The 18,104-nt window shown below is 47.3% G+C and overlaps 1 protein-coding gene across 1 annotated transcript in view; it reads right to left on the bottom strand.

Moving 5' to 3' along the window:
* Positions 1 to 3,649: 3,649 nt before the first annotated feature.
* The window catches only part of LOC143925721 (uncharacterized), a 102,383-nt gene continuing 87,928 nt past the window's right edge, over positions 3,650 to 18,104 (bottom strand). The window contains exon 3 of the mRNA XM_077450176.1: positions 3,650 to 4,640. Coding sequence (XP_077306302.1) covers positions 3,809 to 4,640 — 832 coding nt within the window. The 3' untranslated portion in view covers positions 3,650 to 3,808. The remainder of the gene's footprint in view (positions 4,641 to 18,104) is intronic.

The raw sequence follows: 18,104 nt of genomic DNA, 5'->3' as shown, positions 1-18,104 counted from the left end.
ACACTGGCAAAAGGGGGTGAAAGGGTTAACTCTAAGGGCAATCAGGGGGTTAAATCTTTATTGGGGGGTGGTAGGGGGCTACCCTGGACCTAACACTAACTGCCCTGACAGTTTTTACTTTTACAACTGACACTGAATGCAGTGATCAGTAAATAAATGATCACTGCAATCAGTGACACTGTGACGGGGGGGGGGACATCAGGGGGCGATCGGGGGGGTGATCGGGGGGGGGGGGTTTGTGTGCCTATGTGTTAGTTAGTGTCAGTGTAGTGTTTGGTGCAGACTTACTGTGTCCTCTCCTCATAGTCTGGTCAATAAGACCGCCCCAAAGGAGAATGACATCACTTCATCCCTGCCTGTGTATACAATACACAGTGGGAGGAAGCTTCTCATTCGCCAGGAGCGATCGAGAGGGGATGGCCAGAAACCAATGGCCATCCCCTCATCCCGGATCGCTCCTGAAGCGAACTGGACCGCCGCATCCAGCGGGAGGGGGTCCGATCGGCCTGTACATGCCATTGCAATGACGTACATTGGCATGCGGCGGTCCTTAAGTGGTTAAAAAACATCTCACAGTGCCGACGCCCCAGTCCCCCCGTTTTACTTATCTGACCCCTCAAAAGTCTCGCGCTGGCCCCTGCCGTCCTCTCCACCACTCAGCCTGGCCGCTGATTGGCTTGAGCGGATAGATTGAAAGCAGTGCAGCCATTGGCTCGCGCTGCTGTCAATCACATCCAATGACGTGGCGCGTCAGGGGGCGGGGCTGTATGATACATCAAGCGGCTATAGCCGCCGGCTGTACCACAGGAGCGCCGACGCAGGTGCTTCTTACCATGTGAGTGAGCTCGCATGAACATGAGAAGTACCTGCGGGAGGAAGTAGAGACAGCCGCCGAGGGACCCCAGAAGAGCAAGTTTCGGGCCACTCTGTGGAAAACGAGCTGTACAGTGGAGGTAAGTATAACATGTTTGTTATTTTTTATTTGTTAATTTACAATCCCTTTAAGAACACTCTCAGCTAATAACGGGTCCCAAGAGCTATAAGAGAAAAGTTCTTTCTTTTATAACAGTTAAGAAATGATTAGTTTCAGGGAAGCTATTTCATTATTATTGAGTTCTAATATAATCTAAATAATCAATCATTTGTATTACAGATGTAATGTACATTACAAATAAAGGGTTTATTGCAGCTTATGTTATCTTTTCAGATGATATAATAATCATTGAAACTGAGCAGGAAATAAAAGATGTGCCTAGCAATGGTGAGGATACAATATCAACAAACAATCAAGAAGATCTCTTGGAGAGCTCGTCACGTTCACGTAATGTACAATTTTAAAATTTCTCTCCCTCTCTCCCTCTCTCTCTCCCTCTCTCTCTCCCTCTCTCTCTCTCTCCCTCCCTCTCTCTCCCTCTCCCTCTCTATCTCTCTCTCTCTCCACACATGCACACTGTATATAGAGGACATTATCTATACACACACCAACTGTATATAGAGGACACACACACATCCCCCCCACTCAGAGCTGTATTTCTATTGGTTCACCTGGGTTCCTCCAGCTGTGGAAGGATGTCGATTTTCTATGTCACACAACATTCGTTCAATTAATTATCAAACACAATTCTTCTGGTAAAAAATATATTTATCAATATAATTTTAGTGTGTTTGTAGGTAGCGAGGAGGATGTTCCCTTTTCTGCACATGATAAACACGGCATTAACAATATATGTTTTAGACCTTTTCAGTTGACTATAATCTAAAATCTGGTTATTATCACCTTTTGTAGGACCAGTATTCAACTCCTTTACAGTTGGACAGATGTCATCTGCATTATTGCAGTGCTCTGCGGAACTACAAACAATTAAGGATTGCACTTCATCAATCATCACTCGCTTGAAATATCTAATCGATCTTTTGGCCAAAATTGGACAAGAGTTATATTAGACCTGTGTAGTTTGCCTCTCAGTGTTTCCCCTATATGTTATTTGTGTTTGTTCAGTGTGTATGTTTGTTTGTTTTTGTTTGATAGTGTGGAGCTAGCTCCCACTATCGGCAAGGCACTGTTGTCACTTTTTGAAGTATGTGTGTTCCTTTGGTACATAGGCACGGTTGCCATGTGAACGCATATTGTACTTCACTAATTGTTAGGGCAGAATCTTCTAGATCTGCCTTTGACCAAAAATAGAAACAGTTTTTATTGTCACTTTTTGTTCTTTTATATTTTTCTAGATAAAAGCTTTTAAAAATGATGTATACAGTGGAATCCTTAGATTCAACAGATTGTTCTACTTGTAGTCTGTACAAACGAATAGAATTCATAACATAATGGCTTCTATAATGTACAGTACCACATTTGGTCATGGGTGGGGGGGACCATTGGAAACACTTGTTTGAGTATGTACAGGTTCATCCTAAGGGCTCAAAGTGTCATCAGTGTCCTGTCGATCTCCCCCATCGGATAGCTTGCGCCCTATACTGTGCTACTGCAGTTCGGAGGACAAAATATATTTTAAAAGTCTATGAAGATAAACAGCTGATGGGCAGCTCTACACGGCGCCTGTGCACTTAATACATGCCCTGAGTCCAGGTTCAAGACCCAATAATTCAAGTGGACATAGCGAGGCCATTCCAGAAATGTGGCTAGCAAGTGAGCCCATGAGGGCCCTGTTACAAACCCCCACAAGCATCGGGAGCGTGGGACTCTATGTATTATTGTGGGCAGACGCTGAGTACAGCTGTTCATCTTCGCAGACCTTTTGCGTCTACTTTGTCATCCGTACTGTGCAAAAGCTATGCCTGCCCAGTACAGGGCGGACACTATCCAATGGAGGTGGCATTTGTCTTTAGAACACCGAAACCCACCCCCCTCTTGACCACATGGTACTGCATAACGCAGAGGCTGGAATAATGTTTATATTGTTTACGTTTGTAATCGATATGTACAAAGTATATCAATAATGGATATGTTCTACATCAGGGATATGCAATTAGCAGAACTCCAGCTGTTACCTAACTACAAGGCCCATCATGCGTCTGCCTCTGGGTGTCACGCTTGTGGTTGTCAGTCTTGCTGTACCTCATGGGAGTTGTAGTTGTGCAGCAGCTGGAGGTCTGCTAATAGCATATCCCTGTTCTGGATCCTCCCCTTATAGAGGCCAAGGACAACTAAACATGTCCATGATTACTGGATAATATATCAATCCGTACAAATATTAAAACAATTATGTTTCTCTATAAACAAAACAAACAAAAAAAAAATTCCTTATTGAATCATTGATCTACTGTTCCTTTATGTGCACCATCATAGTTTTCTTTATTATAGTTGAATAAAAACGTTTGCGCTGTGATTTTGTTTTTGTCCCTTTTTTCTTTGATTGTAATGGTGAGTTGGTAGAAGCACCGGAGGGCGGCGGGAGGGGGGGGGGAAGTCCACTCTCGCCTCCTGTAAGAACTATCGAGCAGCGGAACAGCCGCTATGATCAATCTTATGGTGTTAGGAATCGCCAACTACAAAAGCTGATATCTGAATGATGCCTGTAGCTGCAAGCATCATTAAGATATCCCCACACAAAGTCAAGGACGTCATATGAAGACCGGCAGGTGGGAAGTAGTTAAAATGCATTTTTTTCCATTTACAATTATACACTGGAAGGAATTGTAGCTATGCATATCCCACTAAAACATTGTTCACATAAGTCAACTAAGTTTAATGACATATAAAAGTGTTAAAACAGAATGTGGCGTTGTAATATGGTATTTAATATGTGAAACATCAATTCATCAAGTGTCTGCAATCTTTTTTTTTTTTTTAAATATCTGACTGCCAGGGCACTGCTCCAATTCCAGAAAAGTAGTTCAGATATTCCAATCTGCATTGCCTTGCATTCAATGTAGGCAATCTCGGGTGTGCACTGCTCAACGGTGTGAGCACTTCCATAGTTTCTTGACCACCAAAGCCGCTAACATTAGGCACTGCCATTGTGTCTGGATCCCTTGGTGAAGGGGTACTGTATGCTGGGGAATGTTGACAAAAGTAATTGTGTAAGACACAGCAACAAAGCACAATAATATCCATTTTAGGTATTGACATATTTATGCTTGTTAGGAACAAACGAAATCTGTTGGCCAAGATCCCAAAGGCATTTTCTACCACCCTGCGGGCCCTTGATAATCTGTAATTGAAGATCCTTTGGTCTGGAGTCAGGTTACGCATAGGGAATGGTTTTAAAACATTTTCACTTAATGCGAACGCATCATCAGCTACAAACACAAAGTTCATGTTTTCAAATGTGTCGTCACGTGTGGGTAGGTTAAGTGTTCCATTCTGGAGACGGTGATAGAATTCTGTCTGCTGGATTACACTACCATCAGAGTTCCGGCCATTTTTTCCTATATCAAGATATAGAAAATTGTATTTGGCATCTACTACCGCTAGCATTATGATGCTGTAGAAACCTTTATAGTTGAAGTAGTAGGATCCAGAATTTGGTGGTGGAACGATGCGCACATGTTTGCCGTCGATGGCTCCTCCACAATTGGGGAAATTCCACAATTCTTTGAATTTATTAGCAACTTCCATCCACTCAGGTGGGTTGCTTGGAAACTGTAAAAGCAACAAAAAAATATAAAGTTTTAATATACTTTAGATTAGATTCTATTTAATATACTTTTTGGATTCTTTTCTATATTAAACTTACAATAAAAAAAATCTATACAAAGCTAGTTAGTTAACCAGTTCCCGACCAGCTCACGCCGATGTACGCTGGCAGAATGGCACGGGCAGGCAAACGGGCGTACCTGTAATTCAACAAAAAGTAAAAAATAATGCGTTTTAAAAAAAAATTGTTGCTCTATTTTTGTTTATAGCGCAAAAATTAAAAACCGCAGAGGTGATCAAATACCACCAAAAGAAATCTCTATTTGTGGGGAAAAAAAGACGTCAATTTTGTTTGGGAGCCATGTCGCTTGATCGCGCAATTGTCAGTTAAAGCAACGCAGTGACGAATCACAAAAAGTGGTCTGGTCTTTGACCAGCAAAATGGTCCGGTGGCCCCTTTCACACATGCGGACAGTATGTCCATATTTCATCCATCTGTTTGCGGATGAAATACGGACATACATGCATCCCTATGTGATAGCGGGTGTCTGCGGGTGAACATCCGCAGACACCCGCTATTGTCCGCCTCCGCTATGGTCCGATTCTGCAGACAGAGGAAAATCCTATTTTTCAATCCGTCTGCAGAGCGGATCGGATGAACACGGACAGACGGTCCGTGCTCATCCGTTCCCCATAGAGGAGAGCGGAGAGCTGACAGGGCGGTCCTTGCACAGTGTGCGGAGACCGCCCTGTCCACCGCCGGCTTAGCGGGGACAACGGAGCGATCCCCACTGAGTGAGCGGATCATCACGGGGCGGATCATTACTGATCCGCCCCGTGTGAAAGGGGCCTAAGTGGTTACTATTGGTAGGTTGACATAATGTACCTTGACATAGTTTCTCTGAAGCGCATCAATGATGGCCTTGCAGGTTTCTGGTATTATTCTCCCCAGTGATTGAGGTGATATTCCTGTGGAGAATTTTAGGTCCTGCAGACTTCTCCCGGTTGCAAGATACCTCAGTGTTGCAATTAATCTCTGCTCTGGACTTATTGGCTGCCGCATAATTGTAGTTTTTTTTTTTATTAATGGTGTCACCAGCTGCAACAATTCCTTGAAACATTCATTGTCCATTCTGAGGTAGTTTCTGTAATCGTCAGGATTATTCTCCTGTAATTCTTAAAGAAAGGTCATATGTGAATAGTTCTCTCGGTTCTGCAGCCATTGTTTTGACCATATGCTCCTTTTCTTCTTCTTTTTTTTCAAACCATTTTGGATGGCCAAAACTCCAAGCATTACCAGTGGCAGTGTTTGCTCTTCCATGTATACGTCCATGTTCAGAAAAGAACTGTCGTATATATCGAAATTCTCAAGAACGAACACACGTCCTTCTATGCTACGATCTCCACGCCACTGCGAACCCAAAGGTGTGGCCTACACAAGGTCAAGTTCTGACATCACCTCCGACTACCACGCTGCAGAACGTACCTACGCACAGGGGACGTTTGAGTTGATCGTACGGGATTTTCTGATATAACTACGCTGCCGATTCGATTCTAGACGCGCATACGATTATATTTGGATGGATGTTCATACGATATTCTTAACGTGTGTATGAGGCGGCCGATTAGATTAGAGACTCGTATACGATTATGTTCGGAAGAACGTTCTTACGATAATCTTATCGTGTGTACGGGGCATAAGGGAAGCCTGCTCATTAATTCAGCCTCTATTGGTACGTCAAATCCTCAGACATTATTGGGGATTCAAAGTAAATAAACGTTCACCATATTTTATAACATTCCGTAAACATACACTTTGCTGGGTGAACAGTAGGGATGAGCTTCGTGTTCGAGTCGAACGTACATCGGCTGTTCGCCCGTTCGGCGAATTCCGAACGTTATGGGCCGTTCGCTCCAAATTCGTGTGGCGCTCACGGCCCACAATGCACTGCGTCATCGCAGTGCATTGCTGGCTCATGATTGGCCAAGCATGCACTGTGACCCCGCATGCTTGGCCAATCTCAGCGCCAGCAGCGAGGAGAGCCATGATTGGCCACAGGCAGGATGCCTGTGGCCAATCATAGCTCAGGCTGTGTAGTACACACCCCACACTATATAAGGAGACCAGCGCGGCGGCCTAGTGTAGTGTGTTGGCGTCTGAAGCAGTTAGTGGGTGTTCTGTGTACCTTCAACACAGTACACACCGATCGTTTTCGGACGATTTTCGATCTTGCTGTTGTGTAGTGGTTGTTGTCTGTGTGCCCTGACCGCAGTATACACCGCTATATTCACCTCACCTATATAGCTAGTGATCTATCTTTTATAATAGAGCTTGCAGTCAGTAGTGTTAGGAGCTTGTGCGTGCTGTCTGCGTGCTCTGTACCCAGTACACACCGCTATATCCACCTACATAGCTCTTATCTATTTGAGCCCACTTGCCATCTGCAGGAGTTATTGGAAGTTGTGTGTGCCTCCAGCACGGCACAGTATACATCTGTATATACCCCTTTATCTCTGGTGTTCTATAAAAAAGGCATCTGCAGGAGTTAGTGGGTTTTTTGTGACTCCAGCACAATATACACCTGTATCTACCGTTTATTGCTGTTCTCTAATAGAGCCATCTGCAGGGCTTAGTGGGTGTTGTGTGACTCCATTACACTGCTGTTTACCCAACTCCCTTCAGGCCATTACCATGTCTGGAAGGCCAGCAAGGAGAGGCAGACAGGCGCGAGCCGATAAAAGAGGGCAAGCAGGCTCTGTGTCTAGAGACAACAGTGCTGGTCGTGGACGCGGTGCATTGTCATCAGCATGTGGCCATGGGACACGCTTGTCCTTCTTTTCGGCAGCTGGACATGTTGAACCGCAACATGCCACGACTTGGTAGAGTGGATGACCAAGCCCTCTTCATCCTCCTCATCCTCTCTCACCCAGTCTCAGGGTACTAGCAAAGCAGCTGCCAACGCATCGTCTTCCCTCCTCTCAATGTCATCATCAGTGACTCCTTCCCTAGACCCACCATGTCCTCCTGAGGAGTCTCCTGAACTCTTTGAGCACAGTGTTGGGTACATGCTCCAGGAGGATGCCCAGTGTTTTGTGGGCTCTGATGATGACACTCAGCTAGAGAAAGGCAGTAGCGTGAGCGCAGAGAGAGGGGATGCTCAAGAAGGACAGCAATCTGGCAGTCATGTTCCACAAGCTGCAGCATACTGCCAGGTTTGCTACAGCGATGAAGAGGGAGGGGATGATGAGGGCACTGACTCCACGTGGATGCCTGGAAGGAGAGAGGAGGAGGAGGAGGAGGCACATGTCCAACGAGGCAGGATGCCCTCCGGGGGCCAGCTTAGGGGCAGCACACCGACTGAATCACACCGCAGAGCTCCGCCTGTGCAGGGCGCTGCCTCTGCGCGTTATTCTAAAAGTTCTTTGGTGTGGGCCTTTTTTGAGACGAGTGCATCAGATCGCACCGCTGCTATTTGCAACATATGTCTCAAGCGTATCTCGCGTGGCCAAAACATCAGCCGCTTGGGCACCACATGCTTGACCAGACATATGTTGACCTGCCATGCAGCTCGTTGGCAAGCGTACCTCAAAGACCCACACCAAAGAACAAAGCGGACCTCTCCTTGCTCCTCATCAGCTGGCATCTCCAACCCCACTAGACCTTCAGTCCTCTCTGAAACCTGCTCTGAGAGGAATGAAGGTGTAGAATTAGGTGTGTCACAGCCAAGGGCTTCCGGGAACTCTGCTAGCGGTACACCCACGTCCGATTATAGCAGGCAAATGTCCCTGCCACAGCTGCTGGACCGGCGAAAGAAGTTCACTCCCAGCCATCCACATGCCCAGCGGTTGAATGCTAGCTTGGCTAAATTGCTAGCACTTCAACTGCTGCCTTTTCAGTTGGTAGACTTGGCCCCCTTCCGTGAGTTTGTACAATGTGCGGTTCCTCAGTGGCAGGTCCCCAAACGCCACTTTTTCTCACGGAAGGCGATTCCGGCTCTCTACCGGCATGTGGAAGGCAATGTCCTTGCCTTGCTGGACAGGGCGGTCAGCGGTAAGGTGCATATTACCGCTGACTCATGGTCCAGCAGGCATGGACAGGGACGTTACCTGTCTTTCACGGCCCATTGGGTCACTCTTCTGGCAGCTGGGAAGGATGCAGGACAAGGTGCAGTAGTGTTGGAGGTTGTTCCGCCACCACGCCTCCAAAATGCTACTATTGGTTGTGACACACCTCTCTCCTCCACCCCCTCCTCTTCTTCTTCCTCCATGGCCTCTTCCAGTGCTCTGTCCTCAGAACCAGCGGTGCTTCGTAGGCGTTCCAGGGGCTACGCAAGTACGCAGGCAAAACGATGCCATGCCGTGCTTGCGCTGGTTTGTTTGGGGGACAGGAGCCACACTGGGGCGGATGTTTTGTCAGCTCTGCAGGGGCAGGCCGAGAGGTGGTTGACGCCACGCCAGCTTAAGCCAGGAATGGTGGTTTGTGACAATGGCACCAACCCCCTCTCCGCCCTCCGACAGGGACAACTGACCCATGTGCCCTGTGTAGCTCACGTCCTTAACCTGGTGGTGCAGCGGTTCTTGGGCAGGTACCCCGGCTTACAGGATGTCCTGAAGCAGGCCAGGAAAGTCTGTGTGCATTTCCGCCGATCATTTAATGCCTGTGCTCGGATGGCTGAGCTCCAAAGGAGTTGAACCTGCCCAAGAACCGCCTTATATGTGACATGCCCACCAGGTGGAACTCAACGTTGGCCATGCTGCAGCGGCTGCACACGCAGCAGAGGGCCATCAATGAGTACCTGTGCGACTACGGCACCAGGACAGGGTCAGGGGAGCTCGTTTTTTTCTCACCACGCCAGTGGGGCATGATCAGGGATGCATGCACTGTCCTGTCACCATTTGAGGAGGCCACAAGGATAGTGAGCAGTGACAGTGCATGCATCAGTGGCACTGTACCTCTTGTCCACCTCTTGGAGCATACGCTGCGTGGAATAATGGATAGGGCACTTGAGGCAGAACAGAGGCAGGAAGAGGAGGACTTCCTTGCCTCTCAAGGCCCCCTTTATCCAGACAGTGTTCCTGCTGTGCCACCCATCACACAGGAAGAGGATGAGGAGGAGGAAGAGGAGGAGGAGGATGATTGTGTCAGCATGGAGGTGGAGGCTGGCACTCAGCATCAGCAGCAGCAGCAGCAGCAGTCTTGTAGGGATGATTTACAGTCCCAAGAAACACGTGGACTTGTACGTGGCTGGGAGGAGGTAGCTGCGGATCATGTTGTCCTTAGTGACCCAGAGGACTCTGGACCGAATGCCTCAGCTAACCTACGCTGCATGGCCTACCTGATCCTGCAAAGCCTGCGGAAGGATCCTTGTATTCTTCGGATCAAGGAGAGGGCCCATTACTGGCTGGCCACTCTCCTTGATCCACGGTACAAGGGTAAGGTTGCCGACCTTATCTTGCCATCGCAGAGGGAGCAGAGGATGAGACATCTCCGGGAGGCCTTGCAGAAAGGTCTGTGCAATGCGTTCCCAGAGACTGGGAGGTTACAAACTCCTGGTCCTGGACAACGTGTTGCTGAGGCATCGTTCAGAAGGAGTGGTGGAGAAGGTGGCCGTCTGACTGATGCTTTCAGACAATTTTTTAGTCCGCAGACCCAAGGTATGATCGGTTCCAGCACCCATCGCAAGCGTCTGATTTACATGGTGCAGGAATACCTAGGGGCAAGGTCAGACTTGGACACCTTTCCCACCGAAAATCCTCTGGCTTACTGGGTCTTGAGGATGGATCACTGGCCAGAGCTTGCACAGTATGCAATTGAGCTACTGGCCTGTCCTGCATCCAGCGTTCTTTCGGAACGCACCTTCAGTGAATGAATGAATGAATGAAATACTTATATAGCGCACAATGCGAACTGAATCGCCTCTAGGCGCTGTGGCGAGCTTTGATCATCTGCTAAAAGAGGTAGGTCTTGAGTTTTTTCCTAAAAGCCAGGTGATTTTCTTCCAGGCGGATGTTGATTGGTAGAGCATTCCATAGCCGAGGCCCTTGGACAGCGAATCTCCGATCACCCTTGGATTTATACCGGGCTTTGGGCACGAGGAGGAGGTTTTTGTTGGCTGATCGAAGACTGCGGTTTGGTGTGTAATGATTTATTTTCTCCATTAGGTATTGCGGAGCTTCTCTATGCACGCATTTGTGGGTGAGGCAAAGGGTCTTGAACATGATCCGATTTTTTACGGTTAGCCAATGTAAGCTCCTCAGTGAAGTAGAAATGGATTCCCAGGGTTTTTTTCCTGTTATCAGCCTTGCCGCCGTGTTTTGGATCAGTTGTAATCGCGCAAGTTGATATTGTGGTAATCCTATGTAAAGCGAGTTTGCGTAGTCCAGTGGTGAATTAATGATTGTTCCAACTACCACTGCTTTGTCATTCTTTGGGATAAAAGGGATGAGTCTGCGAAGCATGCGCAGCAGATGGTGAGATCAGTGCTGCTGGTGGCTTTGTTACCGATCACAGGGTGCGCCTGTCCACCGAATCAGTTGACAGACTGACCTTCATCAAGATGAATCAGTCTTGGATCACCCACAGCTACCAAGCACCTGAAGCTGATGTAACAGAATAATTTTTTTGAAATATGACATCCCTTCAAGACTGCCTATGCTGATGCTGAGTGACTGTCCTGTTATGTTGATTGTCTATCCTCTTCCTCCTCTGCTGATATGTTGGAAGAACATTTCTGGTTCTGGGTGATGCCTAAGGCCCAATTTTTCTGCCCCTTTCCTGCAATAAAACAAGAGTATATGGCAGAGGTTGCAGTGTGGTGGCACCAGCACCAGTGCCTAAGGCCCAATTTTTCTGCCCCTGTTTAACAGGGGCGTTTAATTACAATTTTTGATGCAATGCTTTGCAGCAGGGCTAATTCCTGCAATAAAACTAGAGTATATGGCAGAGGTTGCAGTGTGGTGGCACCAGCACCAGTGCCTAAGGCCCAATTTTTCTGCCCCTGTTTAACAGGGCGTTTAATTACAATTTTTGATGCAATGCTTTGCTGCAGGGCTAATTCCTGCAATAAAACTAGAGTATATGGCAGAGGTTGCAGTGTGGTGGCACCAGCACCAGTGCCTAAGGCCCAATTTTTCTGCCCCTGTTTAACAGGGGCGTTTAAGTACAATTTTTGATGCAATGCTTTGCAGCAGGGCTAATTCCTGCAATAAAACTAGAGTATATGGGAGAGGTTGCAGTGTGGTGGCACCAGCAGCAGTGCCTAAGGCCAAATTTTTCTGCCCCTGTTTAACAGGGACATGTAATTACAATTCTTGATATAATATTTCACAGGAGGGCCCCTTCCTGTGCCCACCCAGAGTAACGGTGAGGACTTATAGTGTTGTGGCACCAGCACCACAACCACCAAAGGTCAATTTTTCTACCACTGTTCAACAATGGCATGTAATTACAATTCTTGATATAATCGTTCACAGCAGGGAGCTCCAGCGCCCACCAAGAGTCACTTTGAGGGCTTACAATGTTGTGGCAAAACCAACACCTTGTTCCGCCATTTCTGCAGAGCATATAGGGCAGGCCCCTACTTTCAAACATTCAATTTACAAACATCTCCTACTTGCAAACGGAAGGAGACAACAGCAAGTGAGATGAAAAAAGATGGACGACAAAACAAATTATACAGGGGTGATAACCCTTCCCTATGTTTTCCAAAAAGCTTACAAAATAGTTTTTTTGACTGGAGCTACACTTTAAAAATGTACCAGTTGAAAATTACAAACAGATTCAACTTAACACAACAAACCTACACAGTCCCTGTCTTGTTTGCACCGCCTGTATACTGCTGTTCTGAGTATATAGGGCCTGGGGGCCACACGCATTTCCTTTTTTTAATATGGGTACAGGGTTCCCCTTAATATGCGTACAAGACCCAAATAGGCTGGTAATGGGCAGGGAGGGCTACCCATGCCATTTTTCTCAATGATTTTCAACCATATTGCAGGAACCAGATATAACATTAAAACCGCAAGCAGTTTTAAATGGTGTTATTTCCGTTTAATGTCATTTTGTGCAGGGACTGTTCTAAACACGGGAAACATGTGGCACTTCACAGGCATACTACAGACACCCCCCAGGCACCATATTTAAAGGAATATTTCGCTTTTTTTTCCCACTTTAATCGTCATTAAAATCAGTGCTCCCGCCAAAACGGCCATTTTTAAAAACATTTTATGCATTGACCCATGTCCCCTGGGGCAGGAGCCAGGTCCCCAAACCCTTTTTAGGACAGTATCTTGCATATTAGCCGTTAAAATTAGCACTTTTAATTTCGAACGTTCGAGTCCCATAGACTTCAATGGGGTTCTAAAGTTCGTTCGAATTTGGGGTCCGTTCGAAAGTTCTGGTGCGAACCGAACCAGGGGGTGTTCGGCTCATCCCTAGTGAACAGTTCCCATTCCTTTAATAAATCAACCCCATTGTGTCCTATGCTCTGTGTTCCTGTGGCTTGAAAAAATATTAATCCCATGCTTTCATAAATCATTTTTATGATTGCTACTTTTACCAGAGATTCACAGAACATTTTTATCAGATACACTGAACAGTAAGCGAGTGGGAAAAATTACTATTTCAATCGTAAAAATCAGGGGTAAGGTTGCTGTCCATTAATACAGCACAGATTGTATATCATTATGCAACAATGCTTTCTTTTCTTCTCTTTTCTGTCCATAAAAAAACAGTAAAGAAAACTTTAAAAGGCATGTTTGTAAATGTTCAGTATATTATAAATATACTGTATATTATGCATACATAAATATTCAGTGGCTTGTTTATCGGTATACCAGCTCAATAACTTAATGAATAAAGCACGCAGTCATGCTCTGGAAGAAAAATTGTTTTATGACCAAGCATTAGAACGATGGCGGCATTTCATCATTAGTAGGGATGAGCCGAACACCCCCCGGTACGGTTCGCACCAGAAACTGCGAACGGACCGAAAATTTGCACGAACTTTAGAACCCCATTAAAGTCTATGGGACTCAAACGTTCGAAATCAAAAGTGCTAATTTTAAAGGCTAATATGCAAGTTATTGTCCTAAAAAGGGTTTGGCAACCCGGCTCCTGCCCCAGTGGACATATATCAATGGAAAAAAAAAGTTTTAAAAACTGCAGTTTTTTTGTGAGCACTGATTTTAATGATGCTTAACGTGAAAAAAAGTGAACTATTCCTTTACATATCATGCTTGGGGGGTGTCTATAGTATGCCTGTGAAGTAGCATGTGTTTCCCATGTTTAGAACAGTCCCTGCAAAATATTACATTTCTAACGGAAAAAAGTCATTTAAAACTTGTGATTTTAATGTAGTGTCTGGTCCCGGCAATATGGATGAAAATCATTGAGAAAAATGGCATGGGTAGCCCCCCCCCCCCCCCCCCTGCCAATTACCAGCCCTTTTGGGTCTTGTACAGATACCAAGGGGAACCCCGTACCCAAATTAAAAAAAGGAAAGGCGTGGGGCCCCCAGGCCCTATATACTCAGAACAGCAGTATACAGGCGGTGCAAACAAGACAGGGACTGTGTAGGTTTGTTGTTAAGTAGAATCTGTTTGTATTTTGAACTGGTACAAAGTGTAGCTCCAGGCAAAAAATCTATTTTTAAGCTTTTTGGAAAACATAGGGAAGGGTACAGTGGTACAAAGTGTAGCTCCAGGCAAAAAATCTATTTTTAAGCTTTGTGGAAAACATAGGGAAGGGTTATCACCGCTGTAACATTTTTTTTCAGTCCGTCTTTTTTCATCTCACTTCCTGTTGTCTCCTTCCGCTTGCAAGTAGGAGACATTTGTAAGTTGGATGTTTGAAAGTAGGGGCCTGCCCTATATGCTCTGCAGAAATTTGGGCCTAAGGTGTTGGTGTTGCCACAACCATGTAAGCCCTCAAATTGACTCTTGGTGGGCGCTGGAATGCCCTGCTGTGAACTATTATATTAAGAATTGTAATTACATGCCATTGTTGAACAGTGGTAGAAAAATTGGGCCTTTGGTGGTGGTGGTGTTGCTGGTGCCATAACACTGTAAGTCCTCACAGTTACTCTTGGTGGGCGCTGGAACGGGCCCTGTTGTGAAATATTATATCAAGAATTGTAATTACATGCACCTGTTGAACAGGGGCAGAAAAATTGGGCCTTAGGCACTGGTGCCACAACACTGCAACACATCACAGAAACTCTAGTTGGTGAGCAGGAATGAGCCCTGCATCAAAAATTGTAATTACACGCCCCTGTTAAACAGGGGGTGAAAAATTGGGCCTTAGGCACTAGTGCTGGTGCCAGGACACTGCAACCCCTCACAGATACTCTAGTTGGAGTGCAGAAATTAGCCCTGCTGCAAAGTATTGCATCAAAAATTGTAATTACATGCCCCTGTTAAACAGGGGCTGAAAAATTGGGCCTTAGCCACTGGTGGCGGCACCCAGAACCAAAACTGTTCTTCCAAGCTATCAGCAGGATCATTGAGGAGGAAGAGGATAGTCAGTCAGCATAACAGGATAGTCACTCAGCATCAGCATAGGCAGTCTTGAAGGGATGTGACATTTCAAAAAACATTATTCGGTTACATCAGCTTTAGGGGCTTGGTAGCTGGTGGTGATCCAAGACTGATTCATCTTTATGAAGGTCAGTCGATCAACCGAGTAGGTGGACAGGCGCACCCTGTGATCGGTTACAAAGCCTCCAGCAGCACTGACTGTATGCTCCGAAAGAACACTGGATGCGGGACAGTCCAGTAGCTCAATTACATACTGTGCAAGCTCTGGCCAGTGATCCATCCTCAAGACCCAGTAACCCAGAGGATTTTTGGTGGGAAAGGTGTCCAAGTCTGATCTTGCCCCTAGGTATTCCTGCAACATGTAAATCAGATGCTGGTGATGGTTGCTGGAACCGATCATACCTTGGGGCTGCGGACTAAAAAATTGTCTGAACGCATCGGACAGACGGCTACCTTCTCCACCGTTCCTTCTGTGACTGACTGAAGCCTCAGTAACACGTTGTCCAGGACCAGGAATTTGTAACTTTCCAGTCTCTGGGAACACGTTGCACAGACCTTTCTGCAATGCCTCCCGAAGATGTCTCATCCTCTGCTCCCTCTGCGATGGCAAGATAAGGTCCGCAACCTTACCCTTGTACCATGGATCAAGGAGAGTTGCCAACTAGTAATGATCCCTCTCCTTGATCCGCTGAATATGAGGATCCTTCCGCAGGCTTTGCAGGATCAGGGAGGTCATGCAGTGTAGGTTAGCTGAGGCATTCGGTCCAGATTCCTCTGGGTCACTAAGGACGACATGAACCACAGACACCTCCTCCTAGCCACATACAAGTCCACGGGTTTCTTGGGACTGTAAATTCTCCCTAAAAGAATGCTGCTGATGCTGAGTGCCAGGCTCCACCTCCATGCTGACACAATCTTCCTCCTCCTCCTCTTCCTGTGTGATTGGCAGGCCAGCAGGAACATTGTCTGGATAAAGGGGACCTTGAGAGGCAAGGAAGTCCTCCTCTTCCTGCATCTGTTCTGCCTCAAGTGCCCTGTCCATTATTCCATGCAGCATGTGCTCCAATAGGTGGACAAGAGGTACAGTGTCACTGATGCATGCAGTGTCACTGCTCACCATCCTCGTGGCCTCCTCAAATGGTGACAGGACAGTGCATGCATCCCTGATCATGGCCCTCTAGTGTGGGGGAAAAAACAAGCTCCCCTGACCCTATCTTGGTGCACAGGTACTGATTGATGGCCATCTGCTGCGTGTGCAGCCGCTGCAGCATGGCCAACGTTGAGTTCCACCTGGTGGGTATGTCACAGATTAGGCAGTTCCTGGGCATTTTCATTTCCTTTCGGAGCTCAGCCAGCTGAGCACTGGCATTATATGACTGGCGGAAATGCACACAGAATTTTCTGGCCTGCCTCAGAACATCCTGTAAGCCTGGGTACCTGCCCAAGAACCACTGCATCACCAAGTTAAGGACATGAGCCACACAGGGCACATGGGTCAGTTGTTCCTGTGGGAGGGCGGAGAGGAGGTTGGTGCCATTGTCGCAAACCACCATTTCTGGCTTAAGCTAGTGTGGCGTCAACCACCTCTCAGCCTGCCCCTGCAGAGGTTTCCTCCACAGGTTTCTTGGGACTGTAAATCATCCCTAAAAGACTGCTGCTGCTGATGCTGAGTGCCAGGCTCCCCCTCAATGCTGACACAAACCTCCTCCTCCTCCTCTTCCTGTGTGATGGGTGGGACAGCAGGAACACTGTCTGTATAAAGGAGGCCTTGAGAGACAAGGAAGTCCTCCTCTTCCTGCCTCTGTTCTGCCTCAAGTGCCCTGTCCATTATGCCACGCAGCATATGCGCCAACAGGTGTACAAGAGGTACAGTGTCACTGATGCATGCACTGTCACTGTTCACCATCCTCGTGGCCTCCTCAAATGGTGACAGGACAGTGCATGCATCCCTGATCATGCCCCACTGGTGTGGTGAAAAAAAAAACAAGCTCCCCTGACCCTGCCCTGGTGCCGTAGTCGCACAGGTACTCATTGATGGCCCTCTGCTGCATGTGCAGCCGCTGCAGCATGGCCAACGTTGAGTTCCACCTGGTGGGCATGTCACATATAAGGCGGTTCTTGGGCAGGTTCAACTACTTGTGGAGCTCAGCCAGCCGAGCACTGGCATTAAATGATCGGTGGAAATGCACACAGACTTTCCTGGCCTGCCTCAGGATATCCTGTAAGCCCGGGTACCTGCCCAAGAACTGCTGCACCACCAAGTTAAAGACGTGAGCCACACAGGGCACATGGGTCAGTTGTCCCTGTCGGAGGGCGGAGAGGAGGTTGGTGCCATTGTCGCAAACCACCATTTCTGACTTAAGCTGGTGTGGCGTCAACCACCTCTCAGCCTGCCCCTGCAGAGCTCACAGAATATCTGCCCCAGTGTGGCTCCTGTCCCCCAAGCACACCAGCGCAAGCATGGCATGGCATCTTTTTGCCTGCGTACTTGCGTAGCCCCTTGAACTCCTATGGAGCACTGCTGGTTCAGAGGACAAAGCACAGGAAGAGTTCATGGAGCAAGAAGAACGGGAGGGGGTGGAGGAGAGAGGTGTGTCACAATCACCAGTAATAGAATTTTGGAGGCGTGGTGGCGGAACAACCTCCAACACGACTGCACCTTATCTTGCATCCTTCCCAGCTGCCAGAAGAGTCATGCAATGTGAATAACGCGCATAGGCAGCACCCTGCACAGGCGGAGCTCTGCGGTGTGATTCAGTCGGTGTGCTGCCCTTAAGCTGGCTCCTGCCTCATTGGAGATGAGCCTCCTCCTCCTCTCTCCTATCAGGCACCCATGTGGAGTCAGTGACCTCATCATCCCCTCCATCCTCATCACTGGAGCGCACCTGGCAGTATGCTGCAGGTGGTGAAACATGACTGCCAGATTGCTGCCCTTCTTGGGCATCCCCACACCCTGGGCTCACGCTACTGC

The sequence above is a fragment of the Lithobates pipiens genome, unplaced genomic scaffold (genome assembly GCF_037356315.1).
Source record: "Lithobates pipiens isolate NorthernLeopardFrog02 unplaced genomic scaffold, aLitPip1_a1.2 Scaffold_22, whole genome shotgun sequence".
Classification (NCBI taxonomy): domain Eukaryota; kingdom Metazoa; phylum Chordata; class Amphibia; order Anura; family Ranidae; genus Lithobates; species Lithobates pipiens.
This window is presented reverse-complemented; position numbering and strand designations above follow the sequence as displayed.